The sequence below is a fragment of the Pseudorca crassidens genome, chromosome 16, assembly GCF_039906515.1.
Source record: "Pseudorca crassidens isolate mPseCra1 chromosome 16, mPseCra1.hap1, whole genome shotgun sequence".
NCBI classification, from domain to species: Eukaryota; Metazoa; Chordata; class Mammalia; order Artiodactyla; family Delphinidae; genus Pseudorca; species Pseudorca crassidens.
The window spans coordinates 80557042-80580164 of record NC_090311.1 but is presented as its reverse complement, the minus strand read 5'-3'; the positions used below and the strand labels follow the sequence as shown (position 1 = coordinate 80580164).

The window sequence follows — 23123 nt, the reverse complement described above, 5'->3', positions numbered from 1 at the left end:
AAAAAGACAACCCTCAGAATGGGAGAAAATATTTGAAAATGAAGCAACTGACAAAGAATTAATCCCCAAAATACACATGCAGCTCAATATCAAAAAAACAAAGAACCCAATCCAAAAATGGGCAGAAGATCTAAATAGACATTTCTCCAAAGAAGATATACTTTGCCAACAAACACATGAAAGGATGCTCAACATCACTGATCATTAGAGAAATGCAAATCAAAACTACAATGAGGTATCACCTCACACCGGTCAGAATGGCCATCATCAAAAAATCTACAAACAATAAATGCTGGAGAGGGTGTGGAGAAAAGGGAACCCTCTTGCACTGTTGGTGGGAATGTAAATTGATACAGCCACTATGGAGAACAGTATGGAGATTCCTTTAAAAACTAAATATAGAACTACCATATGACCCAGCAATCCCACTACTGGGTATATACCCTGAGAAAACCATAATTCAAAAAGAGTCATGTACCACAATGTTCACTGCAGCTCTATTTACAATAGCCAGGACATGGAAGCAACCTAAGTGTCCATCGACAGATGAATGGACAAAGAAGATGTGGCACATATATACAATGGCGTATTACTCAGCCATAAAACGAAATGAAATTGAGCTATTTGTAGTGAAGTGGATGGATCTAGAGTCTGTCACACAGAGTGAAGTAAGTCAGAAAGAGAAAAACAAATACCGTATGCTAACACATATATATGGAATCTAATAAAAAAGGGGTTCTGAAGAACCTAGGGGCAGAACAGGAATAAAGATGCAGACATAGAGAGTGGACTTGAGAACACTGGGAGGGAGAAGGGTAAGCTGGGACAAAGTGAGAGAGTGGCATGGACATACATACACTACCAAATGTAAAATAGCTAGTGGGAAGCAGCCGCATAGCACAGGGAGATCAGCTCGGTGCTTTGTGACCACCTAGAGGGGTGGGATGGGAGGGTGGGAGGGAGGGAGATGCAAGAGGGAGGAGATATGGGGATATATGTATACATATAGCTGATTCACTTCGTTATAAAGTAGAAACTAACACACCACTGTAAAGCAATTATACCCCAATAAAGATGTTAAAAATACTGGAGGTCTAGAAAGCCTCTAGGAAATACGTTAATAGAGACAATTTTTTAAAAGATGTCTTAAAATGAGGAGAATGAACAGGAAGCAGCAGTTGGGGTAAGCAGGCAGGATCTTTACAAGGAACATTAACTGTCACCTCCCTCATTGCCACCATTTACTGTCACTAATTTCTACTGGCTTTTCTTTCCCGGAAGACCTCAAATGCTGTCTCTTTCCTTAACTGTATTTTTTGTCGGAATCAGATCCGGTTTCTCATTCCAGAAAATGCCCTGCTACCAGCTCTGTCAAGATAAAGCGTGAGTAGCCATAGACGGAGTCAGGGGTGTGTCAGGACTGACTTGCTATAGGCTGATTTTTTTTAGTTTTTGTCTCACTTGTTTTTTTTTCTTTTAGACTCAGCTATTTTTCCCAGCCTAAAAGCCGACTGTTCAAATTACACGTGCTCATGCTCTCTCAATTAGGGGAAACAGGAACACTGTCACACTGGTTCTGCCTGAAATTTTCAGTGTTTTCACTGGTGCTTTAAAAAGATGATGACAACTGAAACTCAAGTGTCTGTAGCACTGAGTTTTTACGGATTCAGTTTCAGACTATGTCCCATCGGGTCCCACCCTACTCATTACGCTCAGGACGGTACAAAGTGCCCTCGTGGACAGGAAGAATGAACAATAGCTCTGCATAAATCCTTCCTCTGCGTCCAGCAAGCCTCTTGACCTGGACACCTGCACCTACCAGACGTCTCGGCAGTAGCTGGCTCCCAGCTGACCAGCAGGCAGCTCAGCGGGGAGGCTGCCTGCCCTCCAGCAAGTGAAAATCCCTGTTCTATTGCAATGTGGAATCACTTAGAAGACTCATTTCAGTCACCCCTCTCTGCTCTGCTTTTGTTTACCTGGCACTTTTCACTTACACAGGAAGCTACTGAAAACAGACAGTTCACTGCAGAGAAGCAGCCGCACTCCTTCACGTCCTAAACAGGGTGTAACTTCTCTTCTTCTACTTAACATGGCTTTAAAAGTCCTGCCTCATATTTGGAAAGCACACGCTACTTAAAAACCTCTTTCCTACTTACGTTAATCAATCCTCCTGACGCCTAAGTGAGACGGGCATCATTATTTTCAACTTTACAGGAGACAACGTTTCAGAAAGGAATATCAATATTGCCAGGTCAACATGTAAATAATGCCAGAGTTAGGAATTCAACCTGTTCCAGTCCATTTTGCATCTGAGAATGAGCTTTTACCACTGTGAGTAGTAAAATAATTTATAACTTCATCAATGCTTTCAAGCTCATAGGAGACAATTTTACATTTATTATGTGAGATCACGGACATTCAGACATAATGAAGGAAAACAGATTATGGAAGCCTGTGATCTGAATCACCAGAAAAATGGGATAAACTTATCAAGACCAAACAGAACTCAGGCAAACAGAAAACAGATCTTTGTGGGTAAAAGACCAAAGCCAGAGCTTGGTCATAAGATGGGAAAACAGGGGAGGGCTGCTGAAGTAATATGACAATTATAATATTTGAATTTTTGTCACTTAAAACAAGTAAAGAGGAAGCCAGGTGAAGGACAGGTAATAAAGAGAGGAATTCACAGAAATGATCGATAGGGGTGAGAAAATGAAGTTCAGGAAAAAAAAAAAAAAAAACCTTAGAATTTAAAAATTATTAACCAAAAGGGGGAACAGTTAAGTCAATCCGAGGGCAGAAAACCCATGGCTGCTGTATTCAACGGAGAGCATGAGGAAGGAGTTTCCCAAATTCTTTTTCCAATTTCTGTTTACACACCCCAGCTTTGTCACGGTGCTCAGAACACGTACACTCAGACCAGTATCCCAAGGACCTTATCTCCCTCATGGTAAACGTTAGATGCCATTCCCACATATTTGCCTGAACTGTGATTAGGGTTTCTCACTGCCCATGGATGGATTTACAACTGATGAAATCTTGACCTGAGACAAGCCAAGGGAAAGAAAATACTCAAAGGGACCTGGCCCTCGGGTCCCACAGCTCAAACTTTACCTCGAGAGGCAAAATGCTAAATTAAAAAAAAAAAAAAAAATTAGTCTGGTGACTAATCTTTAATTTAGAGCATTTGGAGATCGAGGAAGTTCCGTAATGAGATTGTTAACAGAGACAAAGGTCATAAAATTTCAAGCAACACAAATGGCTAATTCATCTTAATTAGTGATTTTTGGCAAATTACATGGCATATTTCTATTCCATGGGGAATGTTCCTCAAATGGCAGCAGGAGTGTGACACGCATACGCAATTCAATTCATGCCTTAATTGTTTTTAAAAGAAAATGTTTCAAACTCTTAAAGCATTTGATGAGAAATGCACCTTTTACATACTGAAATGAAGAAAAGAGCTAATCTACTTGCCTTGCTGAATAAAATGGACACCATGAAGAAATCCAGTAAGAAACTCTCTGAAATGTCTTTGTAGTCGAAATGGAAAAAGATGACGGTGAAGCCCAAGTGAGTAAACTGGTGGACTGGGTTACAGAAGGAGGTCCGCAGCAGCTTCATGCCCGCTATGACCATCAGGAAAATGTCCCAGCTGTTGAAAAGGAAAGAAAGGAAGTGATCACTTCACAGCCCGTACCTTACTAGGTGAGTGACAATGGCTCACGTTTCTTGAGCGTTTACTGTGCGTTACGCCCTTTACAAAAAGCCAAGATGCTGGGCCCTTTATTATCCTCGTTGTACAGAGGAGTAAACTGCGTCTCAGAGTTTGAGTGTACGTTCACACAGAGTGGAGCTAGGAGTGAAACTCCATCCCGAGGGACTCGCCAGCACAGACTCTGCCACTAGAGTCAGCGTCACCATCGTCCCCAGGACTTTGCAATGCAGGACACAGAGCTCCCTTGGAGCTTATCTGAAGGACTACTGCACTGCCAGCTTCCACGGGGAGCTTGGTGGCAAGTGAGAAAACAGAGCAGGCTGTCCCTGTTAGCATCTGCTCAGTGTAAGCCTTTCTATTACAAAAGAATCTCACCGAATCAATGATGTAGCAATAGCTAATATTAAATTCTGAAAAGAGGAAAAAGATCCCACTATCTCAATAATGCCATTTTCACTTTACATATTCACTTCTAATGTTTTCCACCATATTTGCTGTCTTTGTAAACGTAAGCTTTCCGATCTCCCTTTTTTTTTCCCACTGAAAATTACATCATCAACATGACACAGGCCCCCATGACATAGGCCTTTTGAGTTAAGGAGCACGACAGAGGCAGCCCGGCAGAGAAACAGCAGGACTCTGCTGTGAGGACTGAACTCCTGAATGCTCCTGTCTAGGGAGTCGGGTTACTAACACGTGTCAGAAGCATGTGCAGTCCCAGCAGACAGTGAGGCCAATGATCTTCCCACCTTGAGATGGGAAGGCAACTGATTAGTGCTCAGAAGAGCTGGACACAGCAAGCCACTACCACCCTGAGGGGGTCTTCCTGAAAGAAGGCCTTGCACATTTTAGCCAGAGTCCCCTCAATTAGAACATCCTATTTGGGAACTCAAAAGAAAGACAAAAGTGGCAATACTTTCCAGGGAACAGTTGCACTTGAAAGAGAGGTTTCCTTTTTCCTTTTTAATTTTACTGAAGTACAGTTGATTTACAATGTTGTGTTAGTTTCTGCTGTACAGCAAAGTGATTCAGCGATACATATATGTATTCTTTTTCACATTCTTTTCCTTTATGGTTTATCACAGGATAGTGAATACAGTTCCCTGTGCTGTACAGTAGGACCCTGTTGTTCATCACAAAGAGAGGTTTTCTTTTTCTAAGTACAGAAAATGGGGGTGAGGGGGCAGGCCTGAATTTCCCTAACCCTAGCGGGATCCTGAGCTCTAGACCCTTATCAGCATTAATAATATCCTGTCTCAGGACTGGGGCATTCAAAACGTGTTTGCCAAGTCTTGGCATCTATCGAATACAAAACTGTCATTTTTGTCATCAGGAAGATCTAATGTTAGCACTTCCATTGGCCTCAATTTGATATTTTATATGCCTTCAGACCTAGTGTAGCAATTGATCCCACCCTGTCCCAGGATGCATCTGAGGAGGTCTGGTCAAAGCCCTTGTGTGACGGGCTTAGATTTGGCTTCTGAGAAAAAGTAGCCCTTGATTACATGCGGGTCTGGGGAGAGTGGTAAGACCTTCAGTAAACTCTGTTCCTGCAGCAAGGCCGAGCACCGCTCCGTGACCCTTTCCTTCTCCAGTGGACAACTAACGCCTGTGATGAAAAATCAGTACGAAAACATGACTGCAGGTCCACTCACCTCTGACAACAGCCCCGGGTCCAAGAATCTCTGCGGCATAGCCAAAGCCCTTGGGGGGATCCCAAGGATAAGGTGTCCCAAGACCAGGGATATTCTGGTTTTCAAAGGAGATCAGTGCCTTTCCAGGTTATTCAGGCCAAAGCTAGATGAGGCTCAACTCTAAAGTTTGTTTTCTGTGACTATGACTAAAATGGACAGCATTCACTTTATGTTTATTAATGATGACTGGTGAAGATTAAGAGAGCTCTTAAGGAGTGATGTTTATGGCTCTCGTAACATTGCAACTGTAATGGTTACATTCAACGATTCACAGATTGTTGTAGGTTTAGCTAAAGGTCTTATAAAGGATTAGGTAGCAATCCGGGAACAATGGCCTGGGACAGGTGCAAAGCATCCTTTTAGATCAGGCTGGGAAATATAAATACCTAACCAGTTATCATGATGCACCCACTCACCATGTACCAGCCCCCCACTCAATCATCCATCCATCCATCCATCCATCCATCCATTCATCCTTCTACCACTTACTGGACCGATGGTACTGAAAGCTGAAAAAGAAACAGTGCCTGTCATTGAAGAGTTCACTATCTGGTCCCATGGTTCTCAATGACGGCAGGGTGTGGGCTGGGCTTACACAGTTTGCAACAGGTCTCTAGGTGATGCTGACATATGGCCTCCTGTCATCCTGTCTGAGAACAGCTGGTCTAGTGGGGTGCTTGAAATCCTGAGAGATTTTTTTTAAGTTGTCAGATGGATGCCTCAAGAATATAAAGGAGTTATCAACTTAGGGCTCCAAGCAAAAGAATTCTGTTCGTATCATCAAATCAAGATTATTTGGAGGTACACGGGTGAGGTGCTACTTTCTGACTTTAGTGTCTGGAAAAAAATGACAGGGGATAGAGATTAATTTTACTTCAAAGTAGACTCTCTCTGAACTGTTTATCTGACTCTGCATAATTCCCAACCCATGCATCCGTCCTCTGCCAACAGCCAGAGCTGCCTGGCCTCAACTGGCAGTCTTAGCTTGAAGCCCTAGTCCTAATGTTAGGAAACGAGGACTTTCAATCCTTTAGCTCGCTATCCCTGGGCAGCACCGGTACATGTGTGACTGCTGTGGTTCTGACTGTGAGTTCTTGTTCTGAAAACTGGGGATCTGCCTTGTTTCAGAATGTCGTCACGGGGTCAGCCAAGATGGTACCACACTGGAAACACCTGCTTACTAGAAAAGCACTCAGTGTTCTAGAGGTAGGGTTAGCTCAGGGATGGGGCCCTACTCAAACTATACAAGAGGTCTGTAACCTCATCACCTGCCTTCTTCATCCAGTGAGACTAATTCTCATCCCTGGATCCGAAGTCTAGGGTTTTAAATACCAAAGGGCATGGACTTCCGGCCCTGGTCTGACTGACACAGTTCTAGACTGGAAGGAAGGCAGAGTCTGATAAAGACAGGAAGGTCGTAGGGCCGTTTCATTTAGTGTCTGCTTCGTGCGGCTAGGAATCCACTCAAGGTCCAGCCGAGAATTCGCGTGCCTTCTACCTGAGTTTGCTCCGTCTTGGGCAAACATTAATTCTTTTGTCCTCATCACAGCCCAAAAGGAAGAGGAGGCATGCTTGGGATTATGAATCAGCGTTGACTTGGGCATGTAACGTTTAAGCAAAGTGACTCATATGCAAATCTGGGAAGGAATCTCTTTCACATCATCCTCCTTTATGAACTTATTTGAACAGAAATGTCAACCTTTTGTCAGAACGACACATCCACAAATTATCAAGTAGGTTTCCGTTTGTAATTTCAGAGTTCCTTTTAAAACACGAAACCACTAACTCAGCTATACGCTGTTAATGCTTTACAAAAACGGGCATCTTGAGGATATGAAGTCTCTCTGTGGTCCATTTTTTTTAATTATGAGGCTTTTCCTGAGAAATGCAAAGAGAGCAGTAAGAGCGATTAAGTTCCCCCTCCCTCAGACACAAAATGCTCGAGTCTTTGCTGCGTGAAGTGCTAGAGGTACTTCATAACAAAGCTCTAAGCACGACGGTTGGAATGCCAGGAACCCTGGCATCACACTGCACTTCGGTCATCTTCTTAACGCTCCTGACTAAGCGTTTGCAGGGTGATTTTCAAATCTACTGATGTCTATGCACAAGATCACTCCAAGCAGATCTAACTTCGTTTGCCCCCCAGTCCCTCTACAATAACCACCTAGCTCCAGCGAGTTTGAGACCACCACGGCTTACTGTTACGTGTCCCATCATTGGTAGACAGAAGTTGGCTTCTGCTGCAGCCTGTTCAGAGGAAACCCACTCGCTTTTGAAAACGTGGTGATCCAAATCATGATGAGAATAAACGGTTATCCACTTACTGGGTACCAAGTCTCCGGTAATTGCTTATTGAAAATGCATCCGTAGTAAGGGCATTCAAAATGATTGCTGGGTACAAGATGTATTTTTCAAAACACTGAAGCCAAACATAGAGTCTTTCAAACCACATTAAATGGGCGACATCTGAAAGATACACAAAAACCACTTAGAACGGCCACTGATCAAATTATTTTTCTTTAAGTATATGTGGTAATAAGTAAGACCCACCCCCTCCCCTTCATTCAAGAGCTGCAGAACTCCAGATACCAGACAAGAGGGACCAATTTTCTTCCCAGGCAGGCACTTTTAGCTTTGTTTCTACATCGTTCCTAAATAATAGTATACGGTATAGACCAGTTTCCCAATTTTTCAAGTCAATTGCTTTTTTCCATATTAATTATTACTGGGACCCATGAAATGAGCTGTCACATCACATCAAGGCATCTCAGAGTGAGTGAGGCTAGAAAGCGAAGGATGGAGAACTGGGAAACAATCTCACGGGCTCATCCCCTCTTAAGCTTGGGGTTGCTTCTGAGTCTGGGGCTACTTTCCAGGCTCTCCTCTGCCTGTTTTTAGTCTATGAATCCACAGTCCAATTCCTGGCCATCTACATACATAAGAGAAGGCTGACCCACACCCCCTATCACTAGAAATGTATTACATTCCAGTGAGTCTTCACAAGGAAGGAGGCATCGTGGAAGTGAGGTCCATTCCCACACAGGCTAAGGTTTAAAGTCACACCAATCTGGGTTTGTATTCAGACTCTACCATCCACTAGTGTGTGGTCACGAATGACTGCTTTCATCTTTCCGGTCCTCGGCTTTGTGTGTCCCGCCCATCCTTCCTACTACTCATGGCGGAGAAGCCAGCTCTCCTCCCCATGATGGGGTAACACTGTGCCTCTCACCCATCTCTTACCACTTCTCTCTCTGGGGAGGAGAGGCTGGTCCTATCGGTCAGAGCACAGACTCCCTAGGCCATCGTATCAGGGGATGGGAAACACTGCATCCCTGCTCTCCTATGCTTCCCACCTCCGTGGGGAGAACACACCAGGTTCAGGTCCTCAGGTGGGTCCATCTCACTCCCCACCAGATCTCTGTCTGCTAGTAACTGAGAGGCTGCAGTGGACCCCAACTCACCATCAGAGACCTGGGCAAATGGACCAGATATGGCAGGACTCAAAGCCTAAATCTGCCAGGAGGGAACGGGACTCCATCAAACTTCTGGAATCATACTCTTCAACAATTTATCATTTAAAAAACTTCCACCCCCAATAATCTATAGTGAAAAACCAAGAGAGCCAGGTAGGTTTTATGCTGTTTGGATGACACAAGGACCAACTCATGAAAGAGAAACTGTTGACACACACCGTGCAGAGAGACATGGCAGTGACATAAAATTGGCCATCCCCTCCAGGTTTCCTCTCCAGGATTAGGAGACAAATTACCGCTTTCCAACCTACTTTGACTGGGACTTTATGTCAAGGGTCACAGAAAGCAACACAAACATACGCACCCACACACACACAATTGGGAACTGACGTTTTACTTCCTCCTTTATGTGGTTTACATTTCTATATAGGAATGTATTATAACTCAAAAACATAAAGCCTATCTTCATGTCACTGAGATTACAAGGAGAGGTCTGGCATTCAGAAATCTCGCTTGAAAAGAATTAATTTGAATGAGACGGGAATGGTGAGAACAGAGAGAGTAGAAACACTTCATCACGTGGGAAACAGCAAGAACAAACACCCCAATGATTAACTTAACAAGCAGAAGAGAGATACAACGAGAAATTATCAGAAAAAAAAACAACTAATTTTAGTTATAAGTGAAACAGGGAGGAAGTGCTGGAGGAAAATTAAGGTTGAAAATAAGGATATCAGGTAGGAATTCATCTTTGGGTGTTCTTAATAGTAATCTTTCCTGGTCAGTGTTTGGAAATGGGTTATTTCATAAGGAACGAAGTTTATGATACATAATTTTTAAAATCTAGGTATATGATATATTTTACATATAGATAGGAGTTTTTATCTTTTGTGAAAGTACATGAAAATTTAAAAAATAAATCTCCAAGATCCCCCCCAACTCTTTCCAAGCAAATGACTTTGACCCCTACTTCCTAGAGAAAATTGAAGCTATTAAACGGAAATTTTCCCACTTCCCAACCCCTCAACTACAAATTTATCTATATTCATACCCATCTCCTTGCTCCTACTGAGGCTGACCCCACGGATGCCCTGGCTTCCATTCTTCCCGACATCTTGATTCAGTAGTTTCCCCCTTGACTAACCAATGGCTCTTTCCTAACGGCCAGTGGCAAGATTCCGGTCTTGGCCAAGTTGAAAACTTGCTTTCCACTGACATCTTCTAGCACTCACTCTGTCCTTTTCAGCACAGCCAAGCTTCTTGGAACGGTCGTCCATGTCTGACAATCCCACTTCCTTGTCTCCTGTTTCCTGCTAAAACTTCTGCCCCACAGCTTTGCAGCTACCCCTGCCCAGAACTGTGCATGGCAAGGCCACTTGTGATTTCCCAAATGATAGATAACTGATATTTTTCAGTCTATATTACTGGAACTTTCTTTTTTATTTTTTTAATAAATCTATTTGTTTGTTTGTTTGTTTATTTATTTATTTATGTTTGGCTGCATTGGGTCTTCGTTGCTGTGCGTGGGCTTTCTCTAGTTGCAGTGAGCGGGGTCTACTCTTTGTTGCGGTGTACAGGCTTCTCATTGCAGTGGCTTCTCTTGTTGCAGAGCACGGGCTCTAGGTGTGTGGGCTTCAGTAGCTGCAGCATGCAGGCTCAGTAGTTGTGGCTCACAGGCTCAGTAGTTGTGGCACACGGGCTCAGCAGTTGTGGCACACGGGCTCAGTAGTTGTGGCGTGCGGGCTTTAGTAGCTGTGGCACATGGGCTTACTTGCTCCGTGGCACATGGGATCTTCTCAGACCAGGGCTAGAACCTGTGTTCCCTGCACTGGCAGGAGGATTCTCAACCACTGTGCCACCAGGGAAGCCTTACTGGAACTTTCTGAGACAGAAAACATCACTGATTCTTCCTTCTGTCTACAACCCTCACTTCAGCTTCTGCGTCCTGCCAACTCCTGCCTGTGCTCACACCTTTCACACTGCTCTTCCCACTGCCTCTGCAGGGTTCTCTTCTACCCTGGCTCATGTGCCTTCCTTGGACCTCTTTGCCAGTTTTCTCATTTTCTTGAGCTGAGGTCCTCAACACCCCTAATGTGAATTATTACTTCCATGCTGATGACGCTCAGATCTGTCATTGAGTGAGATTGATCTTCCATCCCTCTCCCAGCTTCAAGATCTAAATACTCAACTGATGTCCCAAAGGAATCTTCAAATACAGCGTGTCAAAAGCTGCACTCTGTCAACCTCCACACACCTGCTCCTCCTTATGAATCTTTTATCTTATTTGATGACCCTTCACATTCACCTAGTCACGCAGGCAATATACCTTGGGGTCACCCTGAGTCAGCTGTTCTCAATCATAGCTGCATGTTGGAATCACCTGGGGACAAGGCTGAACAACACTATCCTAGAACGGTGATTCTCGAACTTCATCATGCAAATAAATCACTTGTTAAAAGACAGAATCTGATCGGATGGGTCTGGAGTGGAGCTGGACATTCTGCATTTCTAATAACTCCTGGGGGATACTGATGTTGCTGGACTCCACATGGTACTTTGAGAGAGAGGCACCGGCAACTCGTTAAAAATGCGAATTCTCAGATACAATCCTGGACCTGCTGTATCAGAACTCTGTGGGCTGGGCCCAGTAATCCGTGTGTCATAAATCCTACAAGTGATTCTGATACGTGCTCATGTTTGAGAACCACTGTTCTAGAAGTTCTTCCTCCATACAGGACTGGAATATGTTGATTCAATGTGCTTACTTCTTACATATCTATCCCCTCCTTTCTAGTTTCACTGTTCAGATCCTCAATCTCTTATCTTAAAAAAATTGTAATTGTCTTTTATCCAAATAAACTCACTCTTCCCTAATCCCATCATTTGTGTGCACTGTATAACATTACTTCTTACTCCTTAAGGGTCTTTTGTGGTTCTCCCCCATTCTCCTGAATAATCTGTTTTTTCTCTCTTTATTGGATCATCCTCATCACAATGTAAACACACTGTAATATCTTTTGTCCTAAAAAAAGACATACCCCCCTTGACCCTTTTCCTTCCAGATGCTGGATATTTTCCAGATATCACCCTATTTCTTTGCACCCCTTGGTAATAATTTCTCAAAAGAATTTTGGCTACACTCGCTTTCTCCACAACTTAAACTCCCTTTGTCTTCTGAGTTCACTCCAATCAGAGTCTCATCCCAACCACTCCATGAAACTGTTTTGCTAAGAACCTCACGTTGCTATCCAATGGTCAGTCTCAGTCCTCAACTTAACCTCCCAGCAGTGTCTGACCCAGTTAATGCTCCAGACTTCTCATAATTCCCTACATGATCTTATCCAGTTCCATGGCCTTAAGAATCTATTGTCAATATGCTTTTGACTACTAAAAATACATCTCCAGGGCTTCCCTGGTGGCGCAGTGGTCGAGAGTCCGCCTGTCGATGCAGGGGACACGGGTTCGTGCCCTGGTCCGGGAGGATCCCACGTGCTGCGGAGCAACTGGGCCCGTGAGCCACGGCCACTGAGCCTGAGCGTCCGGAGCCTGAGAGTCCGGAGCCTGTGCTCTGCAACGGGAGAGGCCACAACTGTGAGAGGCCCACGTACCACACACACACACAAAAATACATCTCCATGCACGACCTTTTTTCTGGACTCCAAACCAGTATATCCAACTATCCAACATATTTTGAATGTCTAATAAGCATCTCGAGCAAAGGCCTTCATTCCATGCTCTCACCTATACCTACTCCTCCCGTGTCCACCATTCATTCATTCCACACATGAGCCAGACGACTCTGCCAGACACTTTTTTTAGGCACGTGGGAAAATGAGCGCCCAGAACATTATAAAACTCTGCCCTGATGGAACTTACCCTCCAGTACGAACAATCAACAATCAACAATGATAAATATGTAAATTACACAGTATATTATGAAGGATGGGTGATGAGTAAAAGAACAGAGTAAAGAGAAGAGCTCCTGGTGTTCACGTGGGCTACAGTGTAAAACAGGGTGGCCTGGGAGGCATAATTAAGAAGATGACATTTGAGAAGCAAGATGCCATTTGGGCATCATCTCATTAAAGGGCACCTCCCAGTCACCTAGTTTTCCAGGCCAAAATCCTTTCCTTAGTCTCTTTCATATCTTACATATCCAACCTATAGGCAAATCTTACTGGCTCCACCTTCAAAATCTATCCCAAATTCAACCACATTTTTCCTCCTGTGCTGCTATCACCCTGGTCCAAGTCACCATCATGTCTAACCTAAAGAAACTTCCTTACAACTGGTCTCCTTGCTTCTTTAATGTCCCCACAGCCACAGATTATAATCCAACCGGCAGCCAGGAGGATTTTCAAGACTTCGTTACTACCCTATTAGTGCATCTCCAATGGCTTTTCATCCTCATTATGATAAAACCTGCAACAAAGAAATTTCATTTAGCTGATCTCCAAAGAGTCACACTCCCCTTTTTTTATGGAGCTGATATCGGGAAGTGGCTGCCCAGCTGGGGATTCCATTTCCTGGTTATTCCTTGCGTACAGGAGGACCATGTGACTTGTTCTTGCCAAGAGAATGCGAGCAGAATTGTGTCACTTCCAGGTCAGCTGGTTAAGTACTGGGTGCATGGTACTCCATGCTTCTTCTCCCTTCTACCTGCTGGCTCAAGAATGTTAGGATTCCATGGTGACCTTGAGAGCATAAGGTGATGGATTCCTAATATTGAAGAAGCCTGGTCCCCAAGTGACCATGACGCTCCACTATGCAAAGGACAGTGACTAGGAAAAATCTTTTGACCACATCCCACTGGACTTTGCATGAACAAAAAATAAACTTTTGCTTTGCTAATAAGCCACCACGATTTGGGGGTATTTGCTATGATACTTAGCCTCCTCCTATCTCTTGAGTAATAGAAAATCTAATGTCCTTACCATGTTTTAGAAGACCCTTATGATTTGGCACCTTGTTACCTTTTTGATCTTATTTCCAACCGCTTTCTCCATTATGCACTCTCCTCCTCAGTGATGTTCCTTGAATATTAAATACACCAAGTTTTTTCCCTTTCAGAAGCTTTGTGTTTGCTGTCCCTTCTGCCTGGGACTCTCCTCTCTGGATATTTTTATGACTCACTCCCTCATCCTGTTCAGGTCTTTGCTCAAGTGCCACATCCTTAATGGGTCCTCTCCTGACCACCATATCTAAAACAGCCTCCTCCTTTCACGATTTCTTTACTGTAATAAATTTTTCTTTATAAAACATCTCAATTTGATATCTTATTGGTGTCTTTATTTGTGTGTTATTTATCATCTGCTTTCCCAATTACCAGGTAAGCTCCATGAGGGCAAGGACTTTGTCTTGTTCACTGCCATATCCCCCATGTTGACACCGATGCAATAAATATCGGTTGAGTAAATGAATGATCTCCTTGGCTCCAGTTTCTTTATAGACCATCTGTTTTTCTGTCCTGTTGCCACCAAAGATCTGTTTCAAATGCACATCTAGCCATGGTATAGCTCATAGCCTTCATTGTTCTCCACTGTGTCTGTCCATACACCAAGTACAATACCTTAATATGGCATATAGGCTTTCCATATTCTGCTGCTTTGTAACTCTACGTAATCATCTTCTATCAGTTTTCCACCTACATTCTATACTGAACTGGTTACCTAAATTATCGATGCTGGATTTTTAAAAACCTTTTCGTTTAACTCTTTTATACAAAGACACATGCATAAAATACACACACATAGAGCTGTGTCCCTAGCACTTGGCTTAAGAAACAGCCTCAAACCACCCCCATGCCTGCTTACAGTCACTGCCCCACAAGGTAACCACTGTCAAATCCCTGAACACCATTACTTACTTTTGCCTACTATTCTTCTTTTTTTATAACATAAAACATTGGCTGTATTCCCTGCGTTGTACAATATATTCTTGTATCTTATTTTTTTTCATTTTTTTATATAGCAGGTTCTTATTAGTCATCAATTTTATACACATCAGTATATACATGTCAATCCCAATCTCCCAATTGATCCCACCACCACCACCCCCCACCACTTTACCCCCTTGGTGTCCATACGTTTGTTCTCTACATCTGTGTCTCAATTCCTGCCCTGCAAACTGGTTCATCTCTACCATTTATCTAGGTTCCACATATATGAGTTAATATACAATATGTTTTTCTCTTTCTGACTTACTTCACTCTGTATGACAGTCCCTAGATCCATCCACGTCTCAACAAATGACCCAATTTTGTTCCTTTTTATGGCTGAGTAATATTCCATTGTATATATGTGCCACATCTTCTTTATCCATTCGTCTGTCGATGGGCATTTAGGTTGGTTCCATGACCTGGCTATTGTAAACAGTTCTTCAATGAACATTGGGGTGCATGGGTCTTTTGGAATTGTGGTTTTCTCTGGGTATATGCCCAGTACTGGGATAGCTGGAAACCTTTAGTTTTTTAAGAAACCTTTAGTTTTTTAAGAAACCTCCTTTAGTTTTTTAAGAAACCTCCATACTGTTCTCCATGGTGGCTGTATCAGTTTACATTCCCACCAACAGTGTAAGAGGATTCCCTTTTCTCCACACCCTCTCCAGCATTTGTTGTTTGTAGATTTTCTGATGATGCCCATTCTACCTGGTGAGAGGTGATACCTCATTGTAGTTTTCTTTTTCTTTTTTTTTATTTATTTATTTTTGCAGTACACGGGCCTCTCACTGTTGTGGCCTCTCCTGTTGCGGAGCACAGGCTCTGGACACGCAGGCTCAGCGGCCATGGCTCACGGTCCAGCCGCTCCGCGGCACGTGGGATCTTCCTGGACCAGGGCACAAACCCGTGTCCCCTGCATCAGCAGGTAGACTCTCAACCACTGCGCCACCAGTGAAGCCACTCATTGTAGTTTTGATTTGCATTTCTCTAATAATTAGTGATGTTGAAGAACTTTTCATGTGCTTCTTGGTCATTTGTATGTCTTCTTTGGAGAAATGTCTATTTAGGCCTTCTGCCCATTTTTGGATTGGGTTCTTGTTTTTTTAATATCGAGTTGTATGAGCTATTTATATATTTTGGAGATTAATCCTTTGTCCGTTGATTCATTTGCAAATATTTTCTACCATTCTGAGGGTTGTCTTTTCATCTTGCTTATGGTTCCCTTTGCTGTGCAAAAGCTTTTAAGTTTCATTAGGTCCCATTTGTTTATTTTTGTTTTTATTTCCATTAATCTAGGAGTGGAACAAAAAGGATCTTGCTGTGATTTATGTCAAAGAGTGTTCTTCCTATGTTTTCCTCTAAGAGTTTTATAGTGTCCTGTCTTACATTTAGGTCTCTAATCTATTTTTAGTTTATTTTTGTGTACGGTGTTAGGGAGTGTTCCACTTTCATTCTTTTACATGTAGCAGTCCAGTTTTCCCAGCACCACTTATTGAAGAGGCTGTCTTTTCTCCACTGTATATCCTTGCCTCCTTTGTCATAGATTAATTGACCATACGTGCGTGGGTTTACCTCTGGGCTTTCTATATTGTTCCATTGATCTATGTTTCTGTTTTTGTGCCAGTACCATATTGTCTTGATTACTGTAGCTTTGTAGTATATAGTCGGAAGTCAGGGAGTCTGATTTCTCCAGCTCCGTTTTTTCCCCTCAAGACTGCTTTGACTATTCGAGGTCTTTGTGTCTTCATACAAATTTTAAGATTTTTTGTTCTAGTTCCGTAAAAAATGCCATTGGTAATTTGATAGGGATTGCATTGAATCTGTAGATTGCTTTGGGTAGTAGAGTCATTTTCACAATATTGATTCTTCCAATCCAAGAACATGGTATATCTCTCCATCTGTTGGTATCATCTTTAATCTCTTTCATCAGTGTCTTACAGTTTTCTGCATGCAGGTCTTTTGTCTCCCTAGGTAGGTTTATTCCTAGGTATTTTATTCTTTTTGTTGCAATGGTAAATGGGAGTGTTTCCTTAATTTCTCCTTCAGATTTTTCATCATTACTGTATAGGAATGCAAGTGATTTCTGTGCATTAATTTTGTATCCTGCAACTTTATCAAATTCATTGATTAGCTCTCGTAGTTTTCTGGTGGCATCTTTAGGATTCTCCATGTATAGTATCATGTCATCTGTAAACAGTGACAGTTTTACTTCTTCTTTCCAATTGGTATTCCTTTTATTACTGTTTCTTCTCTGATTGCCGTGGCTAGGACTTCCAAAACTGTGTTGAATAATAGTGGTGAGAGTGTACAACCTTGTCTTCTTCCTGATCTTAGAGGAAATGCTTTCAGGTTTTCACCACTGAGAATGATGTTTGCTGTGAGTTTGTTGTATATGGCCTTTATTATGTTGAGGTAGGTTCCCTCCATGCACACTTTCTGGAGAGTTTTTATCATAAATGGGTGTTGAATTTTGTCAAAAACTTTTTCTGCATCTATTGAGATGATCATATGGTTTTTCCCCTTCAGTTTGTTAATACGGTGTATCACATTGATTGATTTGCGTATATTGAAGAATCCTCGCATCCCTGGGATAAATCCCACTTGATCGTGGTGTATGATCCTTTTAATGTGTTGTTGGATTCCATTTGCAAGTATTTTGTTGAGGATTTTTGCATCTATATTCATCAGTGATATTGGTCTGTAATTTTCTTTTTTTGTAGTATCTTTGTCTGGTTTTGGTATCAGGGTGATGGTGCCCTCAGAGAATGACTTTGGGAGTGTTCCTTCCTCTGCAGTTTTTTGGAAGAGTTTGAGAAGGATGGGTGTTAGCTCTTCTCTAAATGTTTGATAGAATTCACCTGTGAAGCCATCTGGTCCTGGACTTTTGTTTGTTGGAAGATTTTTAATCACAGTTTCTATTTCATTACTTGTGATTGGTCTTTTCATATTTTCTATTTCTTCCTGGTCCAGTCTTGGAAGGTTATACCTTTCTAAGAATTTGTCCATGTCTTCCAGGTTGTCCATTTTATTGGCGTAGCACTGCTTGTAGTAGTCACTCAGGATGCTTTGTATTTCTGTGGTGTCTGTTGTAACTTCTCCTTTTTCGTTTCTAATTTTATTGATTTGAGTCCTCTCCCTCTTTTTCTTGATGAGTCTGGCTAATGGTTTATCAATTTTGTTTATCTTCTCAAAGAACCAGCTTTTAGTTATTTTGATCTTTGCTATTGCTTTCTTTGTTTCTATTTCATTTATTTCTGCTCGGATCTTTATAACTTCTTTCCTTCTGCTAACTTTGGGTTTTGTTTGTTATTCTTTCTCTAGTTCCTTTAGGTGTAAGGTTGGATTATTTATTTGAGATTTTTCTTGTCTCTTGAGGTAGGCTTGTATAGCTATAAACTTCCCTCTTAAAATTGCTTTTGCTGCATCCCATAGGTTTTGGATTGTTGTGTTTTCATTGTCATTTGTCTCTAGGTATGTTTTGATTTCCTCTTTGATTTCTTCAGTGATCTCTTGGTTATTTAGTAGCGTATTGTTTAGCCTCCATGTGTTTGTGTTTTTTATGTTTTTTCCCCTGTAATTCATTTCTAATCTCATAGCATTGTGGTCAGAAAAGATGCTTGATATGATTTCGATTTTCTTAAATTTACTGAGGCTTGATTTGTGACCCAGGATGTGATCTATCCTGGAGAGTGTTCTGTGGGCAGTTGAGAAGAAAGTGTAATCTGCTGTTTTTGGATGGAATGTCCTATAAATATCAATTAAATCTATCTGCTCTATTGTGTCATTTAAAGCTTCTGTTTCCTTATTTATTTTCATTTTGGATGATCTGTCCATTGGTGTAAGTGAGGTGTTCAAGTCCCCCACTATTATTGTGTTTCTGTCGATTTCCTCTTTTAGAGCTGTTAGCAGTTGCCTTATGTATTGAGGTGCTCCTATGTTGGGTGCATATATATTCATAATTGTTGTATCTTCTTCTTGGATTGATCCCTTGATGATTATGTAGTGGCCTTCCTTGTCTCTTGTAACATTCTTTATTTTAAAGTCTGTTTTATCTGGTATGAGTATTGCTACTCCAGCTGTCTTTTGATTTCCATTTGCATGGAATACCTTTTTCCATCCCCTCACTTTCAGTTCGTATGTGTCCCTAGGTCTGAAGTGGGTCTCTTGTAGACAGCACATATATGGGTCTTGTTTCTGTATCCATTCAGCAAGCCTGTGTCTTTTGGTTGGAGCATTTAATCCATTCACGTTTAAGGTGATTATCAAAATGTGTGTTCCTATGACCATTTTCTTAAATTGTTTTGGGTTTGTTTTTGTAGGTCCTTTTCTTCTCTTGTGTTTCCCACTTAGAGAAGTTCCTTTAGCATTTGTTGTAGAGTTGGTTTGGTGGTGCTGAATTCTCTTTTGCTTGCTGTAAAGCTTTTGATTTCTCCATCGAATCTGAACGAGATCCTTGCGGAGTAGATTAATCTTGGTTGTAGGTTCTTCCCTTTCATCACTTTAAGTATATCATGCCACTCCCTTCTGGCTTGTAGAGTTTCTGCTGAGAAATCTGCTGTTAACCTTATGGGAGTTCCCTTGTATGTTATCTGTCGTTTTTCCCTTGCTGCTTTCAATAATTTTTCTTTGTCTTTAATTTTTGCCAATTTGATTACTATGTGTCTTGAAGTGTTTCTCCTTGGGTTTATCCTGTATGGGACTTGCTGCACTTTCTGGACTTGGGTGGCTATTTCCTTTCCCATGTTAGGGAAGTTTTTGACTATAATCTCTTCAAATATTTTCTTGGATCCTTTCTCTCTCTCTTCTCCTTCTGGGACCCCTATAATACAAATGCTGTTGCATTTAATGTTGTCCCAGAGGTCTCTTAGGCTGTCTTCATTTCTTTTCATTCCTTTTTCTTTAATCTGTTCTACAGCAGTGACTTCCACCATTCTGTCTTCCAGGTCACTTATCCATTCTTCTGCCTCAGTTATTCTGCTATTGATTCCTTCTAGTGTAGTTTTCATTTCAGTTATTGTATTGTTCATCTCTGTTGGTTTGTTCTTTAATTCTTCTGTCTTTGTTAAACATTCTTGCATCGTCTCTATCTTTGCCTCCATTGTTTTTCCAAGGTCCTGGATCATCTTCACTTTATTATTCTAAATTCTAAATTCTTTTTCTAGAAGGTTGCCTATCTCCACTTCATTTGGTTGTTTTTTCTAGGGTTTTATCTTGTTCCTTCATCTGGGACATAGTCCTCTGCCTTTTCATTTTGTCTATCTTTCTGTGAACGTGGTTTTTGTTCCACAGGCTGCAGGATTGTAGTTCTTCTTGCTTCTGCTGTCTGCCCTCTGGTGGATGAGGCTATCTAAGAGGCTTGTCTTGACTACTATTCTTGTGTGTCTTTTGCTCAGCATTGTTTGTAAGATTCCTCCACATTTTTGTGTGCAGTTGTCATTTGTTCATTCTCACTGCCATATAGTCATCTACTACATGAATATACAGAGAATTTTTCCAGTCTACTGTTCATGGGCATTTGGTTAGTTTCCAGTATCTACTGTGAAGAGTGCTGCTATGAACATTCTTTATATGTCCTTTGGTAAACACGGGACATTTCTGTGGAGTATATATCTAGGTGTGGAAACACCAGGTTATTAATTGTGCATATAGGAAGGCCCAGGAGGTGCCGCCAAACAATTTTCCAACGTTCTTGTGCCAATTTACACGCCCACAAACAGCGCGAAACTTTCCTTCCATGTGCTCCGCATCCTTGCCAAAACATTTTCCCCCTCCTTCATTTTGGCTGCGCTGGTGGGTGTACAGTGGTATCATGTTATGGTTTTATTTTGCATTTTCCTAATGACTAATGCAGCTGAGTGCCTTTTCATGTGTTTACTGGCCATTTGGATATACACTCTTGTAAAGTGGTTCTTCATGTCTATTGCCTGGTTCTTTTTCCTATTGAATTATATGTCTTTCCTTCCTGATTTTAAGAGTTCTTTATACATGCTAGGTATGAGTCTTTAGTCACATATATGCATTGGGAAAATCTTTTCCCATTTTGTGGGATGCTTTTTAACTCTCCTAATAGTATCTTTTGTAAAAAAGAAATAATTTTAATATGCTCCAAGTTCTCATTTATCTTTCCTTTTAGAGACTTTTGTGTTCTGTTTAAAAGACAAAGATCATGACCACCTCCTACTTTCCTCTAAACTTTAATTGTTTTACATTTCACATTGAGATCTGCAAGCTACCTAGAATTGATTATGGTGTAGAATACACTTACAAGATAGGAGTTGAGACTGATGGCTTTTCCATATGGATAGCTAATGGATCATCACCATCTATTGAAAATAACTTCGATTTCCCCCTGCACTGTAGTCAAGTATGCTGTTTAATATGCCTTTATATATGTGCCGGGGGCCTTCCTGGAATGCCCTTCCATATTTCCTACTTGAGAAACTCCTCATCTTTTTCCAGAATTTGTCATCCTGCCATCTGGAGCTTTCCTTGGCCAACTCCCCACCCCCTCGCTGCTCCCAATACAATCACCACCAATGGTTGCCAGGGGCAGGGCATTCGAAGTCCATCTCAGTGGGAGGAGGGTTTAACACTGACACTGTTTAGAACTGTCAGCATATGATGGTAATAAAAAGGAGTCCAACTTTTAATTGGATTTATTATTGTTTTTAAATTATTTATAAACCATGCACCCCACTTCCTGCCTGCATTCTGTATATATCACCTTTAGTTTTGAGGCAAAATGTGTTATTCCTTTGAGCCATTACTGTACACTGTGAATTCTACAATTATAATACCTGTCACACCAGAGCAAGTATTCATTTAAATACTAATCTTCCTGCTAGATTGTGAGTTTGTCAAGAGTAGGTGCTGTGTCTTAATCAGTTTAGTATTTCAAGCACCTAACAGAATGCCTGGCTTAGAGTTAGGGTTCAATAAATGTTCATTTATCATCTTATCATTTTTAGTGGTTGGGGGGAACTCTGAATAATTAAAATAAACAGAGGGACTTTAAGAAAAGCAGCCTCTTGGAATTACTTTTTTGATTACAAAACAAAAAGCTTTTTAACTATAACATATTAAACAACATTTCCTATTTTAATCTCTCATAAAGTACAGTCAGTCAGAGCTCGGTTTCCTTCTATACAAAATTATTTTTTCTGATTTCTCAATTTATAAGATATCAACAGTGTCAGACTGAGGCCATCAAATCAAATGCAATTCAGCCTGCTTATAAAAATACTTTCATAGAGTTCTATCAACATTCGTCACCAATTCAGAGAAACGTGACAACCTTAGCTAGATTCCTGCAAAAATATGTAAATTAAGAGAAATATAAGCTAACCTCATCCTGCAGGACTATTAGGAAAACATCTGAATTAAAAGAAACATTTCAGTGGCTCATCACCGAAGGATGACCTGGGCGCCATCTGGGTGGGGGAGTGCAATCCAGACTTTCAAATGCTTGTCACATTTAATTTCAGCAGATGATACTTTCCAGTAAGCGGGGATAACACTGATGGAGTGCAGGCAGACGATCCCATTGCAGAGCACAAGGATTTACTGCAGACAGCGATAACAAATATGGGTTTGCCATAGAATTTCAGTTTATCCATTCCAGAAACACACAAAGCAATGAACATCAAATAACACAGAAATCACTAATAAGCTCTGCATTCATCATCCATGTCCTTCCAAATCCTGGAGAGCGAAAGTGCTTATTCAGTGAGATGTTAACCCTCTGTGTGCATGTGTGACACTGTGTCATAGACACAACTGTAAGGCGTGTCAATAAGATGTTTAGTCTTGGATTGTAAGCAGTAGTCTGCTGCCAGCCTTTGGAACAGCGAGTTTGTAGGACTTGTGTTCAGTATGGCTGAAATAACACATATGGACAGGTAAGGCCCTAGATCTTATATAACCGGTTCTCTAGTTAGAAGCAAACAACATGATAGCTACAAAGGAGCTCTCTGTCGGAGTGTGGAAGGACAAAAAGGACTTCAGGAGAACTAGAAATCAATTCTTTCGTAAGTCGCAAAAACCTTTACTACTTAATAGCAACCCTAGAGTCATACACACACACAAAAAAGACTGGTTGCACTGCATAATTCAGCTCTAGCTTACTACCTGAGGTGCTGCCAGGGAAATGAAAGTGACAACAGCTGACATCTCAATGTGACACAGAAGCTCCACATGCCTCCCGCTGATTAATTCTGAACCTCTAGATGCAGGGACTGTGAATACACTTTACACTGTCTGCATACACCAGCAAGCACCAGTATACATACTGTATGTTAAGG

The 23123-nt window shown here is 41.6% G+C and overlaps 1 protein-coding gene and 1 long non-coding RNA gene across 6 annotated transcripts in view; both read right to left on the bottom strand.

Annotated features, from left to right (window-relative positions):
* Positions 1 to 23123, bottom strand: part of LOC137209416 (uncharacterized) — a 426966-nt gene that overhangs the window by 115011 nt on the left and 288832 nt on the right. The window lies entirely within an intron of this gene.
* The window catches only part of PCNX2 (pecanex 2), a 274115-nt gene that overhangs the window by 113857 nt on the left and 137135 nt on the right, over positions 1 to 23123 (bottom strand). For all 5 annotated transcript variants that reach the window (XR_010936051.1, XM_067711081.1, XM_067711082.1 and 2 more), the window contains 2 exons: positions 7737 to 7878; positions 3478 to 3655 (listed from right to left, as the gene is read on the bottom strand). Coding sequence is in view for 4 of the 5 variants with exons in the window: in XM_067711081.1 (XP_067567182.1) it covers positions 3478 to 3655; positions 7737 to 7878 (320 nt within the window). In the remaining variant the exon portion in view is untranslated. The remainder of the gene's footprint in view (positions 1 to 3477; positions 3656 to 7736; positions 7879 to 23123) is intronic.